Consider the following 23,294-nt stretch of genomic DNA (forward strand, 5'->3'; position numbering starts at 1 on the left):
GCAAAGAAAAAGTTGAAAAGAAGAGCAATTTACAGTGTTTAATGAGGGTAAGTTAGCAAGTTACACAATTTAGAATATACATGGGATCCAGTAGGGTGGCACGGTGGCACAGTGGTAGTGATGCTCCCTCACAGTAAGGAGACCAAGGTTCACTTGTCGGGTCCTCACTGCGTGGAGTTTGCATGTTCTCCCGTGTCTGCGTGGGTTTTCTCCCACAGTCCAAAGACATGCAGGTTAGGTGCATTGGCCGTCCTAAATTGTTCCTGGTGTGTGGGTGTGTGTGCCCTGCAGTGGGCTGGCGCCCTGCCTGGGGTTTGTTTCCTGCCTTGCGCCCTGTGCTGGCTGGGATTGGCTCCAGCAGACCCCCGTGACCTTGTTGGGATATAGTGGATTGGATAATGGATGGCTGGGATCCAGTAGGTGGAGTGGGGTTGTTTTTAACTGAATTACTTCTGATGAATGTTGTCTTTGGTGTATTTACCATTAGTCACAAATGAATAAATAACTTACATTCTACTGTCTCAGCTTGCAAACTGGGAGGCATTGTGACTGTCACAATGCAAAAGATGCCATAATTTAAACTCCGATAAAAGAGGTCAGTCTGGAAAAGATGACAGCCCTGATGTCTAGTATAAGATATGGTGAGCAGCTATTGTAGTTGGTACACACTTTACAACAGCAGAGTTTCACCATAACATAAGAATGTAATTAAAAATGTCTATAGATATTAACGGAGTTATTGACATTAATGGAAGGCAGTCAGAAGAGGTATACGCAAGGCTGTTTTTTGCCAGATATGTTCTTGTTTTACACTGAAATGTTTCTGAGTCATTGATGAAATGAAAAGAATAAATGTAGGAAGTGCCAATGTTACCAATATGCAATTTGCAGGTGATACAGTATTTATTACTGAACGTGAAGAAAAGCTACAGGACATTTTAAATGTGGGAGTAGAAGACAGTGAGGAAAAGGACTTTCATTGAACTGCAAGCAGACAGTTAGTATGGTGTTTACAAAAGACAAAGTAGTGCCAAAATGCAAAATAAAAGTAAAATCTAAAAATATCAAGCAAGTGGATCACTTTTGTTACCAGGGTGCCATGTTAACACAAGATGGAAGTAGTGATCAGGAAACGAATAGGAGGTTTGCTTTGGCAAAACAACTTTTATGCAGTAGAAATACACACTTGTAAACCAGCACATAACAATGATATCAAAGATGAACTTTCTAGGGTGTTACGTTTGGTCGGTCTTAATTGACGGTTATGAAGTATGCAAGGACTGTGAGAAAAACAAATGGAAGGTGGACTGGAGAGTTGTGAGATGTGTTTTTTCAGAAAAATACTAAAAATTTCCTTTGACAGGTAAACTAACAATTGAAGGAATATTAAAAAGAGCACAGGTGAAAAGACATTTACCATAGTGAGATAAAGAACAATTAAAATATTTGGGACACATCATAAGAGCTGAAGGCATTGAAAGTGTTGTATTGCTAAGTAAAAGGTAAAGAGAGCAAGAGGAAGGCAGAGAAACACCATCTATGGAAATGCTGTGAGATGGTTTGGGAACAACATGAGTTGCAATGAGGTTTTTAGAATGGCAATGAAAACAGGCATGTGGAAGACCCTGCTCACCAATGTCTGTGTCAGACACGGCACTTAGAGAGTGAGAGATAGAAATTAAAGAATGTGGCAATTTGTGCTTAATACAATTATGCTTTGATTAAAGGTTGTTAAAATTTACTTTGTATTTAACCCTAGTTATATTTGTAAATCTGTACAGCACGGGAAGATTTCTATATAAAAGTGAATTATTTTTATTACAGCTGTAGTGTACACTGTGTACACATACAGTATATGTATAGGTCTTACATTTATTGCCTTTTTTAATTATGTTCTAAGGCAGTAGAATCAAAGAAATCTACAAGAGTAGTATAAGGCATTCCAAGATGATGAATAAATAAAAGTTCACTGCATTTCTTGTTTAATTTTATGTAATAGTCCCATCTTTGTGTGTAGAGTGTTTGCCCATTCGTACTGTGTGTGGATTTTTCTTAAGGTATCTTTTTTCACAGACAAAAGATGTGCACATTAGGATAATGGGTAACTCTAAATTAGCCTTGTATAAAAGAGTGGGTGTGATTGTGGCCAACAATGCCTTGCCTTGCATACAGTTGTTTGAGGTTTTGGGTGTTCCACAGCTAAGCATAGAACTAAACAGATGGATGCTGTGCTGAATGTAAGCATAAGCTAAACATCCTACAGGTTAGATCCTAACAGTCTGAAGGAGTATCTCACAATTTCATAATTTGCTCAATTTGTTATACTTTTACTTGCATATTTTCAAAATTCTTCAAAATTCAACCACTGCACTACCTTGTTGGACATTTGTAATGGGTTCATCTTTATTCCCTACTAGCCGGTGTTGCCCGGGAAGACAATAAAGTGTTTTTTTGTTTGTTTGTTTGTTTTTTTAATTGTTTAAGAAAAAAATAATTAAACAAAACACAACTTTAAAAATAACAATAAATTAACAAACAATGAAGACTCACTAATGTGCTTGTCTTATGGTCTTGTATGTATGTTATCATCCAGTTGACACTCGGAACCGGCCAACTCTATTTAATTTCAAAAGCAACAGGGGCGCCTTGGTGCTCAAACATAAAGAATGCTGGCAGTCACCTCCAGTTCACCCACTGGTGGTCATTCCCAGTGTTAACTGGATGATAACATGCATACAGGACAGCAAGATCATCCCCCACCTTACCCAGAAGGGGGTGGGTTAAGGTTGATTTCACCCTACAGTATTTTTAGTCAACCAATGAGAAACGTGTACCAAGTTTCATGAAAATTGCTGGGGCCGTTCAGAAGTGATGCTGGAACATACATACATACATACACACACACATTGACTTTTATATACAATATATAGATAAGTAAACATGAAATGGAATACTCATAATTTTCTGATATACTTCTGGTGTGACAACAGAATGATTTCAGATTGTTAGATAGACAGTAAGATAAATGCATGAACTTTTAGATTGGTTATTTTGAGAGGTTTAAAGGCATATAGTTTCTGACACGTACTGTATATCTAAACATATGTCATAGTGTATATGATAACATATAGAAACTTAATGAAATGTAACTAAGATACTTAAGCATTAAACAAAACATCCTAGACAAGAAGTATTTTTATATGTATTATCAATTTTTGTATTTATAAGAATTACATATGAACACTTTGAAATCATTTCATTTTTTTTTGTCCACCCCAACATACATACACTATTTAGCCCATTTCGATGTTTAGTTATGCAAGACTTTGAGCTTTCTGCACACCTCTCCTCCCATTTTTGGCCCTCAAGACCTAAAAAAATCCTCATTATTAGGCCATGCTTGGATCATGTTTTGCACAGGAAATTACTACCTTACCACGTTATGATAAAGAGTAAACCAATGCGTGTCTTCAGCAAAAATAATCAAAAGGACTTGAAGCTGTGCATGCCACATCAGTTCATTTCACAAAACTTCAGGATCAGTAAAACAGGTAGGCTGAGAGTCATTTTATGCAATTTCAAGGTTGCTGATCACAAATTTAATTTTTCTTATATTTGATTCTTTCCTGGGTATGATGTTAATCTGCAGGGAGGACTTGGGGGATTGGGGGTTTGGTGGCAGAATTGGCACTCCAGCCACCGTATAAAAAAACTCACACGGTGCCAGTGTGGTGCTGAGGTGTGTGCTCCCAACTTTCACCTTTACCAGTAGTCCTAGTCTTCTAAGAGCCACTCTCAGAAGGTTAAAAATAGCAATTTTCAAACATAAGCATATGGGGTATAGTTTTAGACTGTTTTAAGGTCAGTAATTACGAATATGATGCTATTATTTCTTTTTCTGTTACAATCAAGAATATTTAGACTTTAAACATTTAAATTGAAGCACACATTTTAACAATTTTTGATGCAACTATTTTTGTCTATTATACTTGTACCTAATGATGTAAATCACTACATGTTTTATGTACACCCCAAATTATGGCAGCTTATACTATTTCAGAATTTTTTGCCTTTATTTTTTGTGTGAACTCTTTGCTTTGAATTTCACTAAAACTTCCAAAGCACAGACTTGGACTTTGTATTTTAGTATACCAGTCATCTTATTTATTATGCCTTTCAAGTAGCTGTATTTGGAACTATTTTGGAAATTGTTCTATATTATTGCATTTACATTTACATTTATTTGCTTAACAGACACTTTTATCCAAAAGTGACTTACAGAAGAGGTAAACATTATCGAGTAACATTAGGCTAGGGCCTGTTTGTTCAACAAGTGTAATACGGTAGGTAACAAAAGTTGATTGCCACAAGTGAAAAGATGTAATAACTCCTACATTTATAATCATAGATCAAACAAACAAATTAACTAAGAATATTAAGTATCGCAGCGCAAAGGGTTTTTTTTTTTTTCTCAGATATTCACAGAACAGATGGGTCTTCAGTCTCTTCTTAAATATATTGAGGAAGTCAGCAGTATGGATGGAGGTGGGCAGCCCTTTCCACCAACTTGGAAGTACACATGAAAAGAGTCTGGATTGAGACTTGATGCCATGTAGGGGTGGCATCACCAGACAATGTTTCCTGGCTGACCTGAAAGGGTGAGCAGGTATATAGTCCTTCACCAGTGTCTCCATATACTCAGGTGATGACCCATTGACTACTCTGTAGGCAAGCATCAGGAATTGATTGATGTAGCGACCTGAAGACATGAGTGACCTCTGCCCCTCAGAGGAGCGACATGTACCCGTCATTGTTCTGTGTTATTGGTATTATTGTTCTATATTATTTGAACCATTTTAGAAAGTGTTCTACATTAACACTTCCCTAGTTGGGCCTCATCACCTCCCTCTGGTTAGGGTCTCATCATATCCAAATTGGGTCCAGAATGGATAAAAGGCCTGTTTAATCTAAATCATGATAACAGAACTCTATGCTTATTCCAGGTAGGACTTGGCACAACACAGGTGCCCACGCTGTCTGGCACACAATCTAACACCCATATTTACTTATGGTGCAGCAATGCCGTATCAGAAAATTACTGGAATGTAGACAAAAATAAAAAAGGAAAAATACTTTAACACGGGGAGAATATGCAAACTCCACACAGTTGGTGATTCAAACATCATCTCTCTGAACTTCGGACAACAAATCAAACTTCACATTCCAAAGCCATCGACCGTCAACAAAGTTAAGGCAACCCCGTTTAGAAATTATGACACACATATTCGAAAGGTTATTCCTCAACTCTTTAGCAGGTAACCAACGCTTAAATTAAACGAAAACTGCGACGGGAATTGCTCAACTACAAATGGCTTCTTGTAGTTGCCTTCCCGCCTGCTGCTCACCTTCCACGTCCCGAGCCCGATGATCGGCATTTTGGCGCCCGTGTTCAGCACAACGTGTGTGGCCATCGTCGCCTGCAGTCGCTTGAAGTGGGAGAAAGTGGGAAGCAAACGTAAAAACAACGTCCTCATATCCACCTTCCTCACTTTCTCCACCCTCTTCACTGTGCCGCCCAAACTCTTCGGTCTCAAAAGTACAAAGGAGAAATTTGATAAGAAACGTTACGCCAGTCGGATCTACTCCGCCTCCTCTCCCAGAGCAGACTTGCCACACTGGACAGAATCGCAACACGTTTGGATTAAATGCACATTATAGGCGGCTGTATTCTCAAGGCGGGGTAACTTTCTTCACCTAGCTTTAGATCTGGCATCAGCAGCGAAAGAAAAATATGATTTTAGCTGAGCCGAGACACCGATGATGGATACATTACCGGGATTCAGATTACTTCAGGGACGGTAACACAATGTTTTTAACTTGCAGGGTCCTTCGTAAACATCTTTTATTAAGTCCTAACCGTTAAAAAAAACCAACCCTGAACTATGCCGGGCGAGGAATAAAAACTGCCACACGATTATTCTAAAGCGGCCGGGTGTCGCAGCGGTCAGCGTCTCACTGATTTATTTGAGTCCGCAAATAATTAAGGGTTACTCTGAATAATCCTGCTTTCCTTCCACAACTCAAAAACGTAAACGTTAAGCGTACTGGCAACCTAAAAATAATGAGTATGGGTGTATGGGGTGACGTTTGTTTTCTCCAACATCCCAACACTAGCCTGAGGGTCCGCAATTCGTGATGCAGAAAGATGAAAGCCCACACCCTTAATATGCGGGCTTGGGAATGATATTGTGTAAATAGAACTATTAATTAATTAATTAGAAATTATATTTTGGAATCTGCGGAGTGTAGTATAAAGAAAATATTTTTTTTCCAACTATAAAACAATTAATTAAAAAACATGTGTTGGATTTTCACTGGTGCATTATAAAGCAAAAGAAAGAAAGAAAGACGTAATATGGTCAGTGTTCCTAGATTGCTTCAATTTCTTCTATTACATTTCACATAATTTACTTACCTACAACAGTGAACTGTATTAAAATGAGCTTCAGAATATATGTGTGTATGTACAGTACTGTGAAAAATATATCTGTCCTGTTCCTAATATACTTTTTTTTCTTCTTTTTTTTTTTACATTTTTGATCATAAATTTCAGGAGGGCCAAGCCTACTTTGCCAAAGGTTCCCATCAATAGCAAATACGTGAATGTGGTGAGGGCACCTTGGGATACAACTAAATGACCGGCTGGACTGCAGTGCTAACACAGAGGCTGCACACAAGAAGGGTCAGAGTTGCCCACTGTTTCCTGAGAAGGCTGAAATCATTTGGTTTATTCAGGACACTCTTACATGCTATCTATCTGTCTGTAGTGCCTTCTTCTACACAACAGTGTGCCTGAGCAATGACATCAGTGCAGACGAGGCGAACAGAATAATAATAATAATAATAATAATAATAATAATAATAATAATAATAATAAGTTACATTTATAGAACGTCTTTCACAAACCCAAGGTCGCTTTACATACACAGTAAAAAAAAAATTACACAGAAGACAAAAGTTCGTAGAAGAGGAAAATTATAGAATAAACATAATGGTTAAAAGGCTGGGTCTGTCCTGGGGATCTGACTCGATTCACTGAAGAAAGTGGTGAAACAGAGGTCACTCAAGGAACTGCTTACTATTCTGGCCAATAACTCTCGTCCTCTACATGAGGTCTTGGCTAAACAGAAGAGCCCCTTTAGTAACAGATTGGAGTGCTGTGTGAGGTGATCCCTACCCTCAGCCATCAGGGTCTATAATAATTCACCCACGGCCTAGGTGGCACTGTTCTCTGTATACTGACAGTAAATCCTTCTTAGTGGATGAAGAATGGGAATTAAGACAGGGATCAGAATTATTTATTCTGTAGTTCCTGACATGCACGCAACTAAACATTTTGGTGATAAATTATATTTGTGGTTAAGGATTGTACTGGATATACATATGTATGTATGTACATGCCTCTAAAGGTCTAAATGTAGTGTATTTTCCGTATAATAAATAGAGTGCATTTTAAAGAGCGGGTAAAGAATGATTCATTTGTATAAGTGCAATTGGTAGTAGCATCACTGGCTTTAGATGTTTCCTTTACAGATTCCAAATACTCCATGTTTATTTGAGCCATCAGATAATGATCTGCTTTGATGTGCTCATTACCTAGTGCAAAAAACTAAAAATCAGATACAGTCATGGATCCCTCTGCTTTTGGTCTATAAGTGGATATTGTGTTTGTTTCTTTTTCATGCAGGGCAGCAGCTTACAGAGAGGAGGTCCTGAAGTTGGCAGCCTGGTGTTCACAGAACAATCTGGCTCTGAACCCCAGGAAAATCAAGGAGATCATTGTCGACTTCAGGAGGCACAGCACCGACTTAGCCCCCCTTTACATCAACGGCGAATGTGTGGAGAGGGTCCATACCTTCCGGTTACTTGGCGTCCTTATCTCCGCTGACATCTCCTGGACAGACAACATCACAGCAGTCATCAAGAAGGCTCAGCAGCGGTTACACTTCCTGAGGGTCCTCAGAAAGCACAATCTGGACTCCAGCCTGCTACTGACCTTCTACCGCTCGTCCATCGAGAGCCTGCTGACGTATTGTATCACAGTACGGTACGGCAGCTGCACCATGACAGACAGGGAGAGGCTTCAGCGAGTAGTAAAGGCAGCACAGAAGATCATCGGCTGCCCTCTCCCCTCCTTGATGGACATTTACACCTCCCGCTGCCTCAGCAGAGCAAAAAACATCATCAAGGACAGCTCCCACCCTGGCTCTGATCTGTTTGACATGCTGCCCTCAGGGAGGCGCTACAGGTGCATCACAACAAGGACAAACAAACTCAAGAACAGTTTTTTCCCAAAAGCCATAACCATTCTAAACTCACACATGCACTGACTACACAGTCAAACCCCCCAACCCCTGGACTTCCTTCTATCCATCAACTGTGCAATATCCAATATCTAAATGGTACTGATAATAACTGTGTAATAGCTGTATACTGTACAATATCATTACTCTCAGGGTCCAACATCCACTACTCACTACACATGATCATTATTATTGTGCAATATTTAAATTATGTGCAATAACCCAATAGTGCAAAAGTTATTTATTCTTTCCAGTATTTAAATAATGTGCAATAACTCGATTTAGTTATTATTCTTTCCATTTGTATATAGCGTCGCAGAACTTTTTTTTTGCAACTTTTTGCACCATTTGTTTATTTACTTGTTGTGTTCTATATATATGTTTGCACTGAAGGAGCTGCTTTTAATCTCATTGTACATGTGTACTTCTTCTTCTTTCGGCTGCTCCCTTTAGGGTTACCACAGCGTATCATCTTCTTCCATATCTTTCTGTCCTCTGCATCTTGCTCTGTTACACCCATCACCACATCCATAAACCTTCACTATAAATATATGGCTGCATCAAGGTTTGTAAAGAAAGACTTCTTAACATTATCAAGAATTCACTGGAAAACGTATAAAAATGTAGGTAAGTTTTATTTTCTTCCAGGCAATGAAAAGCAAAGACTGTTAAGATCCTATGCTATATACTCTAGAACAGTGGGTTCCCAAACGCTTGAGGTAGCAAAGAGGATGACTACGTGATGAGGTGCGTTGTCCAACTTTATTGTGGAGCAATCGGTATTTTGCAGTGTGCCGTCATTTGTTGGTCATTTATTAGTCCGTGCTCCTGTTCTACGATGTGAAAAGAATCAAGCATTGTGCGCAGTTGTCACTTGTGAACGAGCCGCAGAAATGCGCGTACTTGCGAGTTCCTTGCTGCGGGCGGAGCGTTCATAAAGGTGAATTACTTTATTTAAGAGAGTCGAATTTGGACCTCGCAATAATCCACAGAGAAGGGCGAGGTCTAGTATTGATTTCTGTGTAAGTCCAGATGATGAAACATAATTGATTTTGAGGTTTGATTAACATCTTTGCCTAGCGGGTATAGGGGACAAGGGGGACTGAATTGGATGCAACACCTCCTGCTTACCATCAGCCCATCTCTCCTGCTCGAGGTCCTCCTGGCAGTAATGCAGCGATTTTAACTGTGTGTCACATTTGTCTGTTAACTGCAGTGCAGGCGTGATCAGCGGACAAAGCTTGTGGACAGTGTTTTCATGGTTTAGCGGTGCGCCAGCACCCGTTGCTTCACGGGGTTCTCCAATTTCCCAAACCCATTGGTCACTGATTGTGTGTTATTTCCTTGCAGATACCCCAACCCCCCAGAATCATTAATCAAATGTCTATGTTGCACATTTTCAAGGTAAGTGAAATTTATAAAGGTAAATTGCTCAATTTATACTTAACTTTTATGCACTGAGTGAAAAGATTTTTGGTTCTATTTGTTAACCTGCAGTACATAATGTGGTTTAAATATTAGAAATGTGACTTCTTCATTTTAAAATGTTTCATTATTGTGTGGTGGGTGGAAACATAAATCAAACGTTTTTAAAAGTGTGAGACATAGAAAGTTTGGGAACCACTGCGCTAGAACAATATGGAAGTCCATTTTAAATACATCTTTTAGCCAATGAGTAATTGTGATGTATAAACTAATGTGAAACTTAAAGGTAAATGTTCAAAGTTGTACTTAAGTGAAATGCATTGGTTTTGCCTAAGGTGAATTTAAACTCAGATATTTTATTGACTTCGGTTTGTGTATTTTATATAATGTATATGGAAGCGATTAACCTGTGTATGTAATATACAGTGCATCCTGAAAGTATTCACAATGCATTACTTTTTCCACATTTTGTTATGTTACAGCCTTATTCCAAAATGGATTAAATTCATTTTTTTCCTCAGAATTCTACACACAACACGCCATAATGACAACATGAAAAAAGTTTACTTGAGGTTTTTGCAAATTTATTAAAAATAAAAAAGCTGAGAAATCACATGTACATAAGTATTCACAGCCTTTGCTCAATACTTTGTCAATGCACCTTTGGCAGCAATTACAGCCTCAAGTCTTTTTGAATATGATGCCACAAGCTTGGCACACCTATCCTTGGCCAGTTTTGCCCATTCCTCTTTGCAGCACCTCTCAAGCTCCATCAGGTTGGATGGGAAGCGTCGGTGCACAGCCATTTTAAGATCTCTCCAGAGATTTTCAATCGGATTCAACTCTGGGTCTTGCTGGGCCACTCAAGGACATTTACAGAGTTGTCCTGAAGCCACTCCTTAGATATCTTGGCTGTGTGCTTAGGGTCGTTGTCCTGCTGAAAGATGTACCGTCGCCCCAGTCTGAGGTCAAGAGCGCTCTGGAGCAGGTTTTCATCCAGGATGTCTCTGTACATTGCTGCAGTCATCTTTCCCTTTATCCTGACTAGCCTCCCAGTCCCTGCCGCTGAAAAACATCCCCACAGCATGATGCTGCCACCACCATGCTTCACTGTAGGGATGGTATTGGCCTGGTGATGAGTGGTGCCTGGTTTCCTCCAAACGTGACGCCTGGCATTCACACCAAAGAATTCAATCATTTTCTTTCTCATGGTCTGAGAGTCCTTCAGGTGCCTTTTGGCAAACTCCAGGTGGGCTGCCATGTGCCTATTACTAAGGAGTGGCTTCTGTCTGGCCACTCTACCATACAGGCCTGATTGGTGGATTGCTGCAGAGATGGTTGTCCTTCTGGAAGGTTTTCCTCTCTCCACAGAGGACCTCTGGAGCTCTGACAGAGTGACCATCGGGTTCTTGGTCACCTCCCTGACTAATGCCTTTCTCCCCCGATCGCTCAGTTTAGATGGCCAGCCAGCTCTAGAAAGAGTCCTGGTGGTTTTGAACTTATTCCACTTACGGATGATGGAGGCCACTGTGCTCATTGGGACCTTCAAAGCAGCAGAAATTTTTCTGTAACCTTCCCCAGATTTGTGCCTCGAGACAATCCTGTCTCGGAGGTCTACAGACAATTCCTTTGACTTCATTCTTGGTTTGTGCTCTGACATGAACTGTCAACTGTGGGACCTTATATAGACAGGTGTGTGCCTTTCCAAATCATGTCCAATCAACTGAATTTACCACAGGTGGACTCCAATTAAGCTGCAGAAACATCTCAAGGATGATCAGGGGAAACAGGATGCACCTGAGCTCAATTTTGAGCTTCATGGCAAAGGCTGTGAATACTTATGTACATGTGCTTTCTCAATTTTTTTATTTTTAATACATTTGCAAAAATCTCAAGTAAACTTTTTTCACGTTGTCATTATGGGGTGTTGTGTGTAGAATTCTGAGGAAAAAAATGAATTTAATCCATTTTGGAATAAGGCTGTAACATAACAAAATGTGGAAAAAGTGATGCGCTTTGAATACTTTCCGGATGCACTGTATCTTGGGCATAAATTGATACTTTTTCAAACCAATATTGGGATTCCCCAAATCTCCAATTAATTGTGTTTGTACTCAGCAAGTGATTTGTTCCATTAGCAAAAGAACTGATGAAAGACACCATTGATGAGTTTCACATCCTATAACAACAACATAAGAGTTTACGTTTAGATTATGAGTATGTGGTAATAACTCATAGTTACTCTGTACTTATACTGGTAATTACATAGCAATTACATAGTAATTACAGCATAATGCAGTGAAGCAGTTTAGTTGTTGTTTAGCCAAGTATTAGAATGGAGAAGATGTTTGATCTAAAATCCTTTGACCATTATATGATTTTTGGTGCTAGCCGTGAGTGTTCTAGTACCTCAGAAAGAGCTGCTGCAATTTTACTCTCTAGAGTTTACAGAGTATGGCACAATAAACAAAAAGCATTCAGTGAACAGCAGTTTGTGGGTAAAAACACTACAATGATGAAATTGGTCAGAGAAGAATACCCAGAGAGGGATAAGAATTTGGATTAAGTAGCATGGATTCATCTGTCCTGCCTTGCATGATACATACAGGCTGCTAGTGTAATAATGTGGGGAATGCTTTTTTGGTAAACATTACCAGAGGTTGGTAGCCTTACTCTTTCATAGTAGTTTGTGGCACCATTACTTTTTATATTGTATAAGTATTTGGAGCTCATTTGTAAAGCAAAAACATACTTTTACTGTGTTACATTTCTGTCACAGCGCATTACCATTACATTTTCATTTTTAACTTTTAATATTTTAAATTCCTCTCCTTAGAAGCATTCAAGTCTCTTCTACTATGAAGAACTACCAACAACTCTTGGCTGCTTACAGGTTAATACTGAGGAATTCCATTGATCGCTTTAGACTATCAGTTACAGTTCTTCTTTGCACTGATAGCCAATAGCAAAGCCTCACTCATGTCCAATGGCTTATTATGTGAATTTAATTGGCCATAATTGACTGTTAGTCACAGATATTACACCAGTCGCCAACTTTGACCAAACATTAAGGACAACATGCACAAAACTATGCTACAAATTGTTCTGAAAGATCCAACTTAGCAGTTGAAAATAAGACCTATGGAGAAGTGATACAGTAATTTAAATAAACATCCATGGTCTCAAGTTCAATCAATATTTAGATTGAAAATGAAAAAATTATCATGCGTTACTAACATTGTGTGTCAAAATAGTTTGAAATTTTTATGTACTGTACATAAACTCTGGGCGGCACGGTGGCGCAGTGGGTAGCGCTGCTGCCTCGCAGTTGGGAGACCTGGGGACCTGGGTTCACTTCCCAGGCCCTCCCTGCGTGGAGTTTGCATGTTCTCCCCGTGTCTGCGTGGGTTTCCTCCGGGCACTCCGGTTTCCTCCCACAGTCCAAAGACATGCTGGTTAGGTGGATTGGCGATTCTAAATTGGCCCTAGTGTATGCTGGGTGTGTGGGTGTGTTTGTGTGTGTCCTGCGGTGGGTTGGCACCCTGCCCGGGATTGGTTCCTGCCTTGTGCCCTGTGTTGGCTGGGATTGGCTCCAGCAGACCCCCGTGACCCTGTGTTCGGATTCAGCGGGTTGGAAAATGGATGGATGGATGTACATAAACTCCACCTTCAATTTAGGAAAATATTTAGTCGTAAATGGTTACTAGCTTTGTATTGTAGGTCTTCTGAAAAGCATTTAAACGTTAGTTATTGAGCATCACTAACTTAAAACATATTCTAAACATTGATAGCTGCAAAAAAAAAATTAAAGATGTAATGTTTGAGTCATTGTTAGCTGCTATTTGAAATCCGTAATTCATTTTTACTATCATCATCATTATTATTATCTAAATATCAAATTAGCTAGACAAATTGAGTAAAAAAAAGGTTGCTGAAGTTTTTTAATGTGTGTATCAGAGTGTTATCAGTCAGCCATGGGCTGAAAGGCCTATTCTCGTTATAACTGTTGTAAGTTATGATTTAAAGATGGTAACTAGTATTGTAACTAGTTATAGGTAGATTATACTAGGTAGAGTATGACCTTATAGAGTGTTGCAGGGAAACTGTCAATGAATTATCACTTGGCACACTAATATGTTTTTTTATCCCCTTGCCATAATAAAATGCAAGTTAATGAAACATTTTTTCATTATTAAAGTCAGTTTTTTTTACAAAGGATATATTTAAAACCAAACTGAAAAGAGAAAAACAAATAAATAAAACAGTAACAAAATATGAACAGATTAGGCTTATCAGGTTGCCTTATCGGTTCCTTGCCTGGCAGTATGGATCCACAAAGTTAATTAAGCTCAACTTGTTTAAAAAGCATTACTTGTGTGTCCCAGTTCAGTCTGGGCCAGTATCAACCCTAGTGCTTTTTCCCTTATCCATTTGCTTTTACTTTTATAAAAAGTGTTGCGGTCTCTTGCAGTATATCAGTACTACTCATTCCTCATTGTAAACAGTCCAATCCTCTGAAGATGGCGTCCATGCCCTACAGTGCAATACGGTGCTACAGATTACACATTACCTACAGAACAGAATGTGCAAGTTGAACGCATCATCCACAACCAGTTCATGGAAGCAACAGAAATAGTTTAATATAGTGTGTCAAAAAACAATAGGTTTACTTATTTGCCTGAATACCAAATGTGCCATTTTTTGCTGCTTTCAGACAAATATTTTTGAAGGCCAAAAATTCTCCGTATCCCAGTTTTCTGTTACAACAGATTGATGGACTGCAAGACAGTGCATTTACTTTGGTGTTACATGCCACTAGTTAGAGCAGAACACTTTGGAAAGGCAGTCCACAGCACTGCCTTGTAGATGTCTGAGGTATTTATTTACACATCTCATGTCCTTGCTGGGGCATTAGAAGAAATACTTATGGAATACCACATCAGGAAACTTTTTATGAGGACAACTACAGACAGTGGTTCATACTTCCAACATTGGCTTTAGAGGATATGGAGGGGAGGGATATGGGGTGGGGTGAGGAACGAGCCAAAGATGTACAGGCGAAAATACAGTCTCTTTCAGTGAAGAATGCATAGAATTCCAAGAGGCTACAGCCATTTTAATCAAGGATACAGGATTTGCATAAAACCTTCCAGGGGCATCATGTTTAATCCAATGGCTGTTGTTGGTGCTACTGCTGCAAATTTCAGTAGTGAATAATTCACTTTCCTTTTGGAAAGGGTAATACTTTATGGAACAAAGCAAGTTGATCTGCTATAGTCCAAGATGAATGCAAGCTGCAATTGCTATGGGCAAATCAAACAGCTGAAAGAGTAATTCACATATAGAGATTACAATATTCAAGCTTTTGAGGCAACTCAGGCCCCCCTAATCTAATCTTAATTAGCCAATAAAAGGTTTAATTTTCCTTGACTTCTCATTGCTTCTTATCATTAATTTATAAAGATATATCAAAAGTAAATGTGCATCTTGTTTCATGTGTATAACAAAACAAAATATTTGACAATTTCAGTAGTTATTATTGGTAATGATTGCAGGTTTAGGGGTTTAAATTATTAAATATTACTCTGGTGGAATGTGTTCTTACTTTCATTGATAATGGTCGGTACACGATAAATGTGTTAGTAACTGGGATTGTGCTTCTGTAACTGCATGATTGGTTAGGAATGGTACAGACTGGAGACCTTTTATTTTTATTTAAGGAAATATTTTATTATTATACTGCGCTGTGACTAAGATGACTTTGTACTGATCGCATCTCCGGACCTTAAAAGAATGTTTTCATGAGGGATGGATGTTGCTGGTAAAGTCAGATGCTTTTTGAAAGCAGATCCAGATGTATTTATCCCGCTGCTCTTTGTTGCTGCAGCACTCAAATGGATCTTTAATACTGACCTCCATAGGAATCTCTGAATTCTCTTTTCACCACAAAGGCATCAAAAGTGATGTCCATGGAGCTGTTTCTGTTTGAATAACACTTGTAATTAGTTGTGCAGGACATACTTTTATTCACATTACACTTTACATGTTGTGGCGAACGGCTGGAACCCTGACTTGGGTGGGACGCCCTGAGTGTAGGAGAGAGTATTTACAGGACAGTTTTTCCCCCGAGCCAACAGAGGGCAGCCCCCTTGGTTTCCAGCCAGGGAGCACATGGACATTTCCAGGACCTTATTTGGCCACTTCAAGGTGCCCTATAAAAAGAGGCCATTTACCACTAGGATGGCCAGAGTCGGGAGGAAGAGGACAAAGCCTGAGCAGGAGTGGAGGCGGATGGGCTGGTGGCAAAGAAGGGACTGTGTATTGCCCTACTGGTGATTTGTGCACTGTGTATTGGACTGTGGGGTTTGTAAATAAACTGGGAGTAGCGTGGCAAAACGCATCTCTGTGTCTGTCTGTGCTTGGGTTAGAGTGGCTGTACGAGCTGTGGGCTTCACAATGTATAGTAGATTTCAACTACAGAGTGTGGATCATTTAATATTAACAGCGGTCACCTTGGAGTGTCCTGTACAGTAATCCCTCCTCGATCGCGGGGGTTGCGTTCCAGAACCCCCCGCGAAAGGTGAAAATCCGCAAAGTAGAAACCATATGTTTATATGGTTATTTTTATATTGTCATGCTTGGGTCACAGATTTGCACAGAAACACAGGAGGTTGTAGAGAGACAGGAACTTTATTCAAACACTGCAGACAAACATTTGTCTCTTTTTCAAAAGTTTAAACGTGCTCCATGACAAGACAGAGATGACAGTTCCGTCTCACAATTAAAAGAATGCAAACATATCTTCCTCTTCAAAGGAGTGCGCGTCAGGAGCAGAGAATGTCAGAGAGAGGGAGAGAAAAAAGCAAACAATCAAAAATCAATAGGGCTGTTTGGGCTTTTAAGTATGCGAAGCACCACCAGACAAAGCAGCTGCAAGGAAGGGAGCAATGTGAAGGTAGTCTTTCAGCATTTTTTAGAGGAGCATCCGTATCCTCTAGGCCAGTGTGCGAACAGCCCCTCTGCTCACACCCCTTCCGTCAGGAGCAGAGAATGTCAGAGAGAGTGAGAGAGACAGAGAAAAGCAAACAATCAAAAGTCAATACGTGCCGTTCGAGCTTTTAAGTATGCGAGCACCGTGCGGGAAGCATGTCGCTTGACAAAGCAGCTGCAAGGAAGCCCAGCAAGGAAGGGAGCAATGTGAAGGTAATCTTTCAACATTTTTAGACGAGCGTCCGTATCATCTAGGGGTGTGAACAGCCCCCCTGCTCACACCCACTACGTCAGGAGCAGAGAATGTCAGAGCAAGAGAGACAGAGAGAGAAAAGCAAACAATCAAAAATCAATACGTGCTGTTTGATCTTTTAAGTATGCGAAGCACCGTGCGGGAAGCATATCGTTTGACAAAGCAGCCACAAGTAAGCCCAGCAAGGAAGGGAGCAATGTGAAGGTAATCTTTCTGCGTTTTTTGAGGAGCGGCCGTATCCTCTAGGGGTGCGAACAGCCCCCGTTCTCACAATATATTTGAGGAGTTTTATTTAATACGTAATACGCGCTCTGGTTGGGTAGCTTCTCAGCCATCTGCCAATAGCGTCCCTTGTATGAAATCAACTGGGCAAACCAACTGAGGAAGCATGTACCAGAAATTAAAAGACCCATTGTCCACTAAAACCCACGAAACAGCAAAAAATCTGTGATATATATTTAAATATGCTTACATATAAAATCCGCGATAATCAAAGTGCGATATTGCGAGGGATTACTGTATATGTGACAGTGTGCTGGTGACTGAGTCTGTGCCATGTCTCTCTACCTCTCTGCTGTGCTCTGGATTGACACCTTTGATTTTTGGGTCCAACAGAGTGAATTTAGCCTGATCTGCCGCAGTGGGTTTGTTGTCATTCTTTTCAATTGGAGGATTCATAGATTTCAAGTGGCAATAAATAGAAGATGGATTATTTTAAACACGTGAGCTGCCTTCTGCAAATTAGGCATTGCATTTTGATGGCAATTCTATGTGGAAATATTTCCAGAACAAATTTCTTATATGATCCTTCCACAGGATCACTCAAAATGATTGTGTCAGTTTAGGTTTTACATATATAGCTCCTGATCATTATTTTTTATAATTTAGGTGACTCTTTAATCCATCTTTCAACCAGGTTTGCACTACAAGCAGAATACAAAAAGCAACTGCCTTAGTCGGTCGAGCCACAGGATGGCACCATCAGCTCATATGATAGATTCAACTATGATGCCATGTTTTCTTCAGTGTGAACTCATTAGTTTTGAGTGCTACAAAATATTACAAAGTTTTAATAAATTAAATACTTTATTACTTGATGGAATCATAACATCTGTTAATTGAAGGATTTTTATCATCTTTCTCAAATGTGCTCACTTACATTATGGCAAAGTAGAGGGTTAAATCTTTATTTTCTGTCTACTTGGTTTTGAATAGGTCAGAACAAAGAAAACATTTGAGGACAAAAGACAAGGCTCATTTTCAATTTATGTTTTTTAACCTACACCATTAGGCTACAGAACCCCAAACAATGGTTGATTAAATATGATCTCAAGAAAAGATGAGGGCTAATAGTAATACTAATACTGTACTTCTCTTTGTTGCCAATCAGTGCCGGTGAAACAAAAAATAAATACAATTTTAACAGACATCATTGAATTTTATTATGAGTTTGTGTAATGTTAATGCAAATGGCCAGGAAGTGTCACTAGAGAGGTGAGTGTCAAATAATTCAAAGCTTTGATACCATTTCCATCACAATTGATTCAAACGTTTCTATGCTTCATTAGGCTTCACTCCGGCCATCACTACTACTGGGGGGTATTTTTCATACGTGGATTACTCATTTAGCCGGATGTAATTGTTGACGATTTGGCCTGATCCTGGATCTGTCGTTTTTTCGAAACTCTTGCTGGATGTGTTGTCATAGCAGCACATCCAAATCCTCAAACCTGCTCGGAGCAGGTTTGTTCTACGTACACAAGGATTAGCTCACACCCTTAATCAGTGTCCGTGCATGGAATTCGCTGAGTCATAGCTTTGCCGTTCATGAATGAGCGACCAATTGATACCGGTGCGCAAATTATAAGAAGAGAATTTCATATAGAGAAGGTTTTGCACGATCAGCAAGATCCTTTATTGCTCCCGGAGGAAATTCTTTTCGAAAGATACCGCTTTAGCCAGGGGGGAATATTGTACCTCAAAGATTTATTAGCACCTTATATTTGAAGTCAAACTCGGCGAAGTCGGGCTCTCACAACCACACAGACAGTAGGCATTGCTTTGAGGTTTTTTGCAAGCAGCACTTTTTTATATACTGTAGGCGATGCAGAACATTTATCTAAAAGTGCAGTTTGCCAGGCAATTCGTAAAGTCTGTTTGGCTCTGAAATATTTCCTTCGGGTCCTGGACACCTGCATGTGCAGACAATAAAAGAGGCGTTTCATGCCATTGCAGGTAGGTAATATACAGGTAAAAACACCCATGGTTCCATAAAGAATCTCACAATCAGCCTAACATTCTCATTACCCAGGATTTCCAAATGTGATTGGGGCACATGCGACTGATCAGAGTGGAGTTTGATCAAAAATTAATTGGAAAATGTACCTCTCCTCCTGATGAATAATCAGACACAGTGTATCTTCATCAAGTATTTGACCTTTGTCAATATCTCATAGGTCAGACACAGGTTCTAGGGATATGACATTCCCTGCAACTGACCCAACAAAAAAAAGAGGGCTATATGGAACATACCTATGGCACACATGGAGGACAAACATATGCAAGTGACAAGTGACCACTGCATCCTGCCACTGGTTCTGGGTAAGAGCTTCCCCCTGGAATGCCCTCAGAAACAGGGCGATGGGCATTTTGCTGGTTAGCCAACTCTTCTGCAGGGGTTAGGTCTGGACCTCGTGGACCTCCATCTGTTTTTTGCTGTCTGCCTTCTTATTAGCTTTAGAAATGAGTGTTTTTTATATTATATATGATTATTTATGTCAACAATTATTTAAATAGTTATATACCAATATTTACCAGTTTGAAGTATATTCTTGTACTTCACTTTAACCTGTTCCCATGTTCTCCTTGTGCTCACGTTTGATCTGGAATTATGACATATTAAATAATAATTAATCTGACACATAGGAAATGAAATGCTGCATTCAGTAAGTACAATGCACACTACGTAGCGTTTAATTTGTCGGCCACTTTTTGCCAGCGGTCTTTTCTGGTTTGGGCTGCTATTGCAGTGTTACCCCTTGTGCATATTAAATCTTGAAATTCTTCATGTCCTTCGAATAAAAGGTCCTGCTCCGCTTGTGTGGAAAAAAAAAATGTGCCCATTCTTTCGTCATTTTGTTGCAGCCTATCAAAGACTTGCTGATCATGTTTTCTAGACTCAATATATATGGGATTTTCACTCAGCGCGGGCGCGCGCATTCATCTCAGATGATTTGATCCAGCAAGACTAATCTAATATACGGCTGCGTTTGAAAAACTGACTTATCCAGGATGAGTTTCACCGGCATTAACTCATCCAAGATGAGGCATCTGATCTCGGATGATTTAAGCGACGTACGGAAAATACCCCCTTGGTCCCTTTGTCATTTGCATCTTATTGCTAATAAGGATCCATTAAAAACAGGGAATGCATCTTAAGACTAATTAAGAAGATGGTTAGAATGAAAACATGTAGTCTCTCTGGACCTTCAGGATTAGAGTTGGGCACCCTTGCCTTAGAATTATAGTTTTCTTTAATTTTCCTTGTTAGTGTTATGTTGTGAATTATGTTTCAAAACAAAACATATCAGTGGTAATTCAGATGCAAATGCTAATTTTAGAAGGATTCTGTTTGATTGCCAGCAAATTAAATTGGCAGAGTTTCTTATGTTCAGGGTTCTTACTACACTGGTAACCAGTCTGAGGATGAAAAGGTGGTGATTTGTCAAATTCCCCCATTTCTAATAAAGAGTACTTTTTCATATTATTAATATGAGGAAAGCCACAAACTGCAGTGATAGCCAAGTAGCTTGCCAGTCCTTTTCACTGAAAGTAAAGATCTGTTATACTGTTTTCCTGCAGTTAAGAAGCTGTATTTCAGATTCAACACAGCATTTCCAGTCTCTGCAGTTTGTGACTATGCAGGACTTTACTGCCAGAAAATAATAAATCAAGTGTAAAAAAAACAAATTGTTGAAAATTAGCAGTAGGCTTAAGTCATTAAAGATTATTAAGGACTAGCAAAATACCCACGCTTCGCAGCGGTGAAGTACTGCTTTAAAATTTTAAATAATAAACTGAGGGAAAATGCACCAATAATTATTTGTTAAGGATCTCTTTGTATACCACGTTGTCAGTTCGCCCCTCCGGTTGTAATATGACCAAGCTGTGCGCCGAGCTTACTCTTGAGCATGCAACGTATAGTGGGCCATGTGAAAAGCAATCTTGCCTCAAATCAATGCCAACCTTTTGTAGGGTCTGTCCCTGAGACTTATTAATTGTCATTGCGAAGCAGAGCCTTACTGGAAATTGGAGGCGTTTGAATTGAAATGGGAGATCAGAGGGTATAACGGGGATGTGAGGAATAAAAACTCTCTCCCCTGAGCCACCGCCAGTAAAAATAGTTGCCTCAATTAGGTTCTTTTGCAAGCATGTGACCTGAAGTCTCGTGCCATTACAAAGTTTCGGTGGCTGTAAGTTTCTCAGTAACATTATTGGTGCCCCAACCTTCAAAATTAGATTATGCTCAGGAGTGCCTGGAGGATTCAGAGTGTGGACCGAGCTGCAGGCTATGGGCGTATATATGTATGTAAGTAGGATTCAGTTAGCGTAGGGAATCCGCGTACCAAATTTCTTGAAGATGGGCCCATTAAATAACAAAGACCGTTGGAAAGTTCAATATGGCGGCCGACAGTGGTGTCATACCACCAAAATAAGTACGTACATCGGTTTATGTTAGCGCAGGGAAGCCGCCTACCAAATTTTGTGAAGATGGGGCCATAAATAAGAAAGTTTAACATGGCGGACGTTGTCGACCGTTATGACCGTTACGTGTAGAATTTCAAAATTAAACCTACTTAACTTTTGTAAGTAAGCTTTAAGGAATGAGCCTGCCAAATTTCAGCCTTCTACCTACACGGGAAGTTGGAGAGTTAGTGATGAGTGAGTCAGTGAGGGTTTTGCCTTTTATTAGTATAGATGTACTAGCAAAATACCCACGCTTCGCAGCGGAGAAGTAGTGTGTTAAAGAGGTTATGTCACCATATATATACATAAACATATATACATATATATACATATCTACATACTGTATACACATATCTACATATACATATACACATCCACATGTACATATATACAGTATATATACATATACAAATTTACATATCTACATATATATATACATATAAATATAGACATACATATATACATACATACATACATACATTCACATATATATATATATATATACTGTATATATACATATCTACTTATTGGCTCCTGTATTTAGGATATAACGGGTTGGATAATGGATGGATGGACATTTGTATGCATAGCCCTATTTGCCCATTTTTGTTTTTTTTCTTTCTTCAGTAAATATTTCAGCAAACCCGGACGCTTGTCAGTTCAAATCCTGGTACTGACACCACTGTGTGACCCTGAGGAAGTCACTTCACCTGTCTGTGCTGCAAAAAACAAAAGTAATGTAACAAATTATACCTCAGATGTTGCAAGTTGCTGGAATAAAGGCATAAGTAAAATAGATAAATATGTATTATACACATAGGAACTATTGATTTATTTTCAGTTAAGTCATCTGCAGCAAACCTTTATAAATGAGGGTTTCTCGTTTTTAGATTTCTTAGATTTTCTTCTTCATTGACGTTTTCTCTTGGAGAGGTTTTTTCATTTCATTGAAAATTAAAGCAGCAGCTGCCAAAATATGTAGCTTTCTTATTAATTTTTCAACATTGTGTAAAATAAATTTATAAAGTAACATAAAAGGTTTAAATACTGGTTATCCTTTTACACTAAAATATTACTAAAGAGATACAAAAAAAGTAAAATGCATATGTTCTTTTTCTTTAAGGAGATTAAATATTACTGAAGAAAGAAAAAAAAACTAAAACAGCCAAATGGGGCTATGCATACAAACTTAAAAGGTTTAAATAAAACAGAAATATACACTTTTATTTTTACTTCCTTAACTTGTGGAGGGTGTATCTTGTAGCAAAGCCCTAACTTTTTTCGTGAAAGCCCGTTTCAGTCAATAAGTCTTAAAAACAGGTGTAAAGATATTGACAATAAGCTACGCAAACCCACCAAGACATGGAATCGTTTAAATCAAGTATCATTACATCTTCCTTTCTTAAAGAGAAGTAAGGCAGTACTTATAAGCTTACATATATATATATATATATATATATATATATATATATATATATATATATATATAGACATACATACATATATATATATCTATA

At 39.0% G+C, this 23,294-nt stretch overlaps 2 protein-coding genes across 3 annotated transcripts in view; both read right to left on the reverse strand.

The window, feature by feature from the left end:
* LOC114654919 (aldo-keto reductase family 1 member B1-like) overlaps positions 1–23,294 on the reverse strand; it is a 227,614-nt gene that overhangs the window by 135,943 nt on the left and 68,377 nt on the right. The gene's annotated exons all lie outside the window — the stretch shown is intronic.
* The window catches only part of LOC114654914 (aldo-keto reductase family 1 member B1-like), a 96,196-nt gene that overhangs the window by 36,302 nt on the left and 36,600 nt on the right, over positions 1–23,294 (reverse strand). The window contains exon 1 of one of the 2 annotated variants that reach the window (XM_028805769.2): positions 5,406–5,642. The exons of the other annotated variant lie outside the window; for it this stretch is intronic. Within the exon in view, the coding sequence (XP_028661602.1) occupies positions 5,406–5,534 (129 nt within the window). The 5' untranslated portion in view covers positions 5,535–5,642. Of the gene's footprint in view, positions 1–5,405; positions 5,643–23,294 lie in introns of those variants that run through there. 2 annotated transcript variants of the gene reach the window in all.

The sequence above is a fragment of the Erpetoichthys calabaricus genome, chromosome 1 (genome assembly GCF_900747795.2).
Source record: "Erpetoichthys calabaricus chromosome 1, fErpCal1.3, whole genome shotgun sequence".
NCBI classification, from domain to species: Eukaryota; Metazoa; Chordata; class Cladistia; order Polypteriformes; family Polypteridae; genus Erpetoichthys; species Erpetoichthys calabaricus.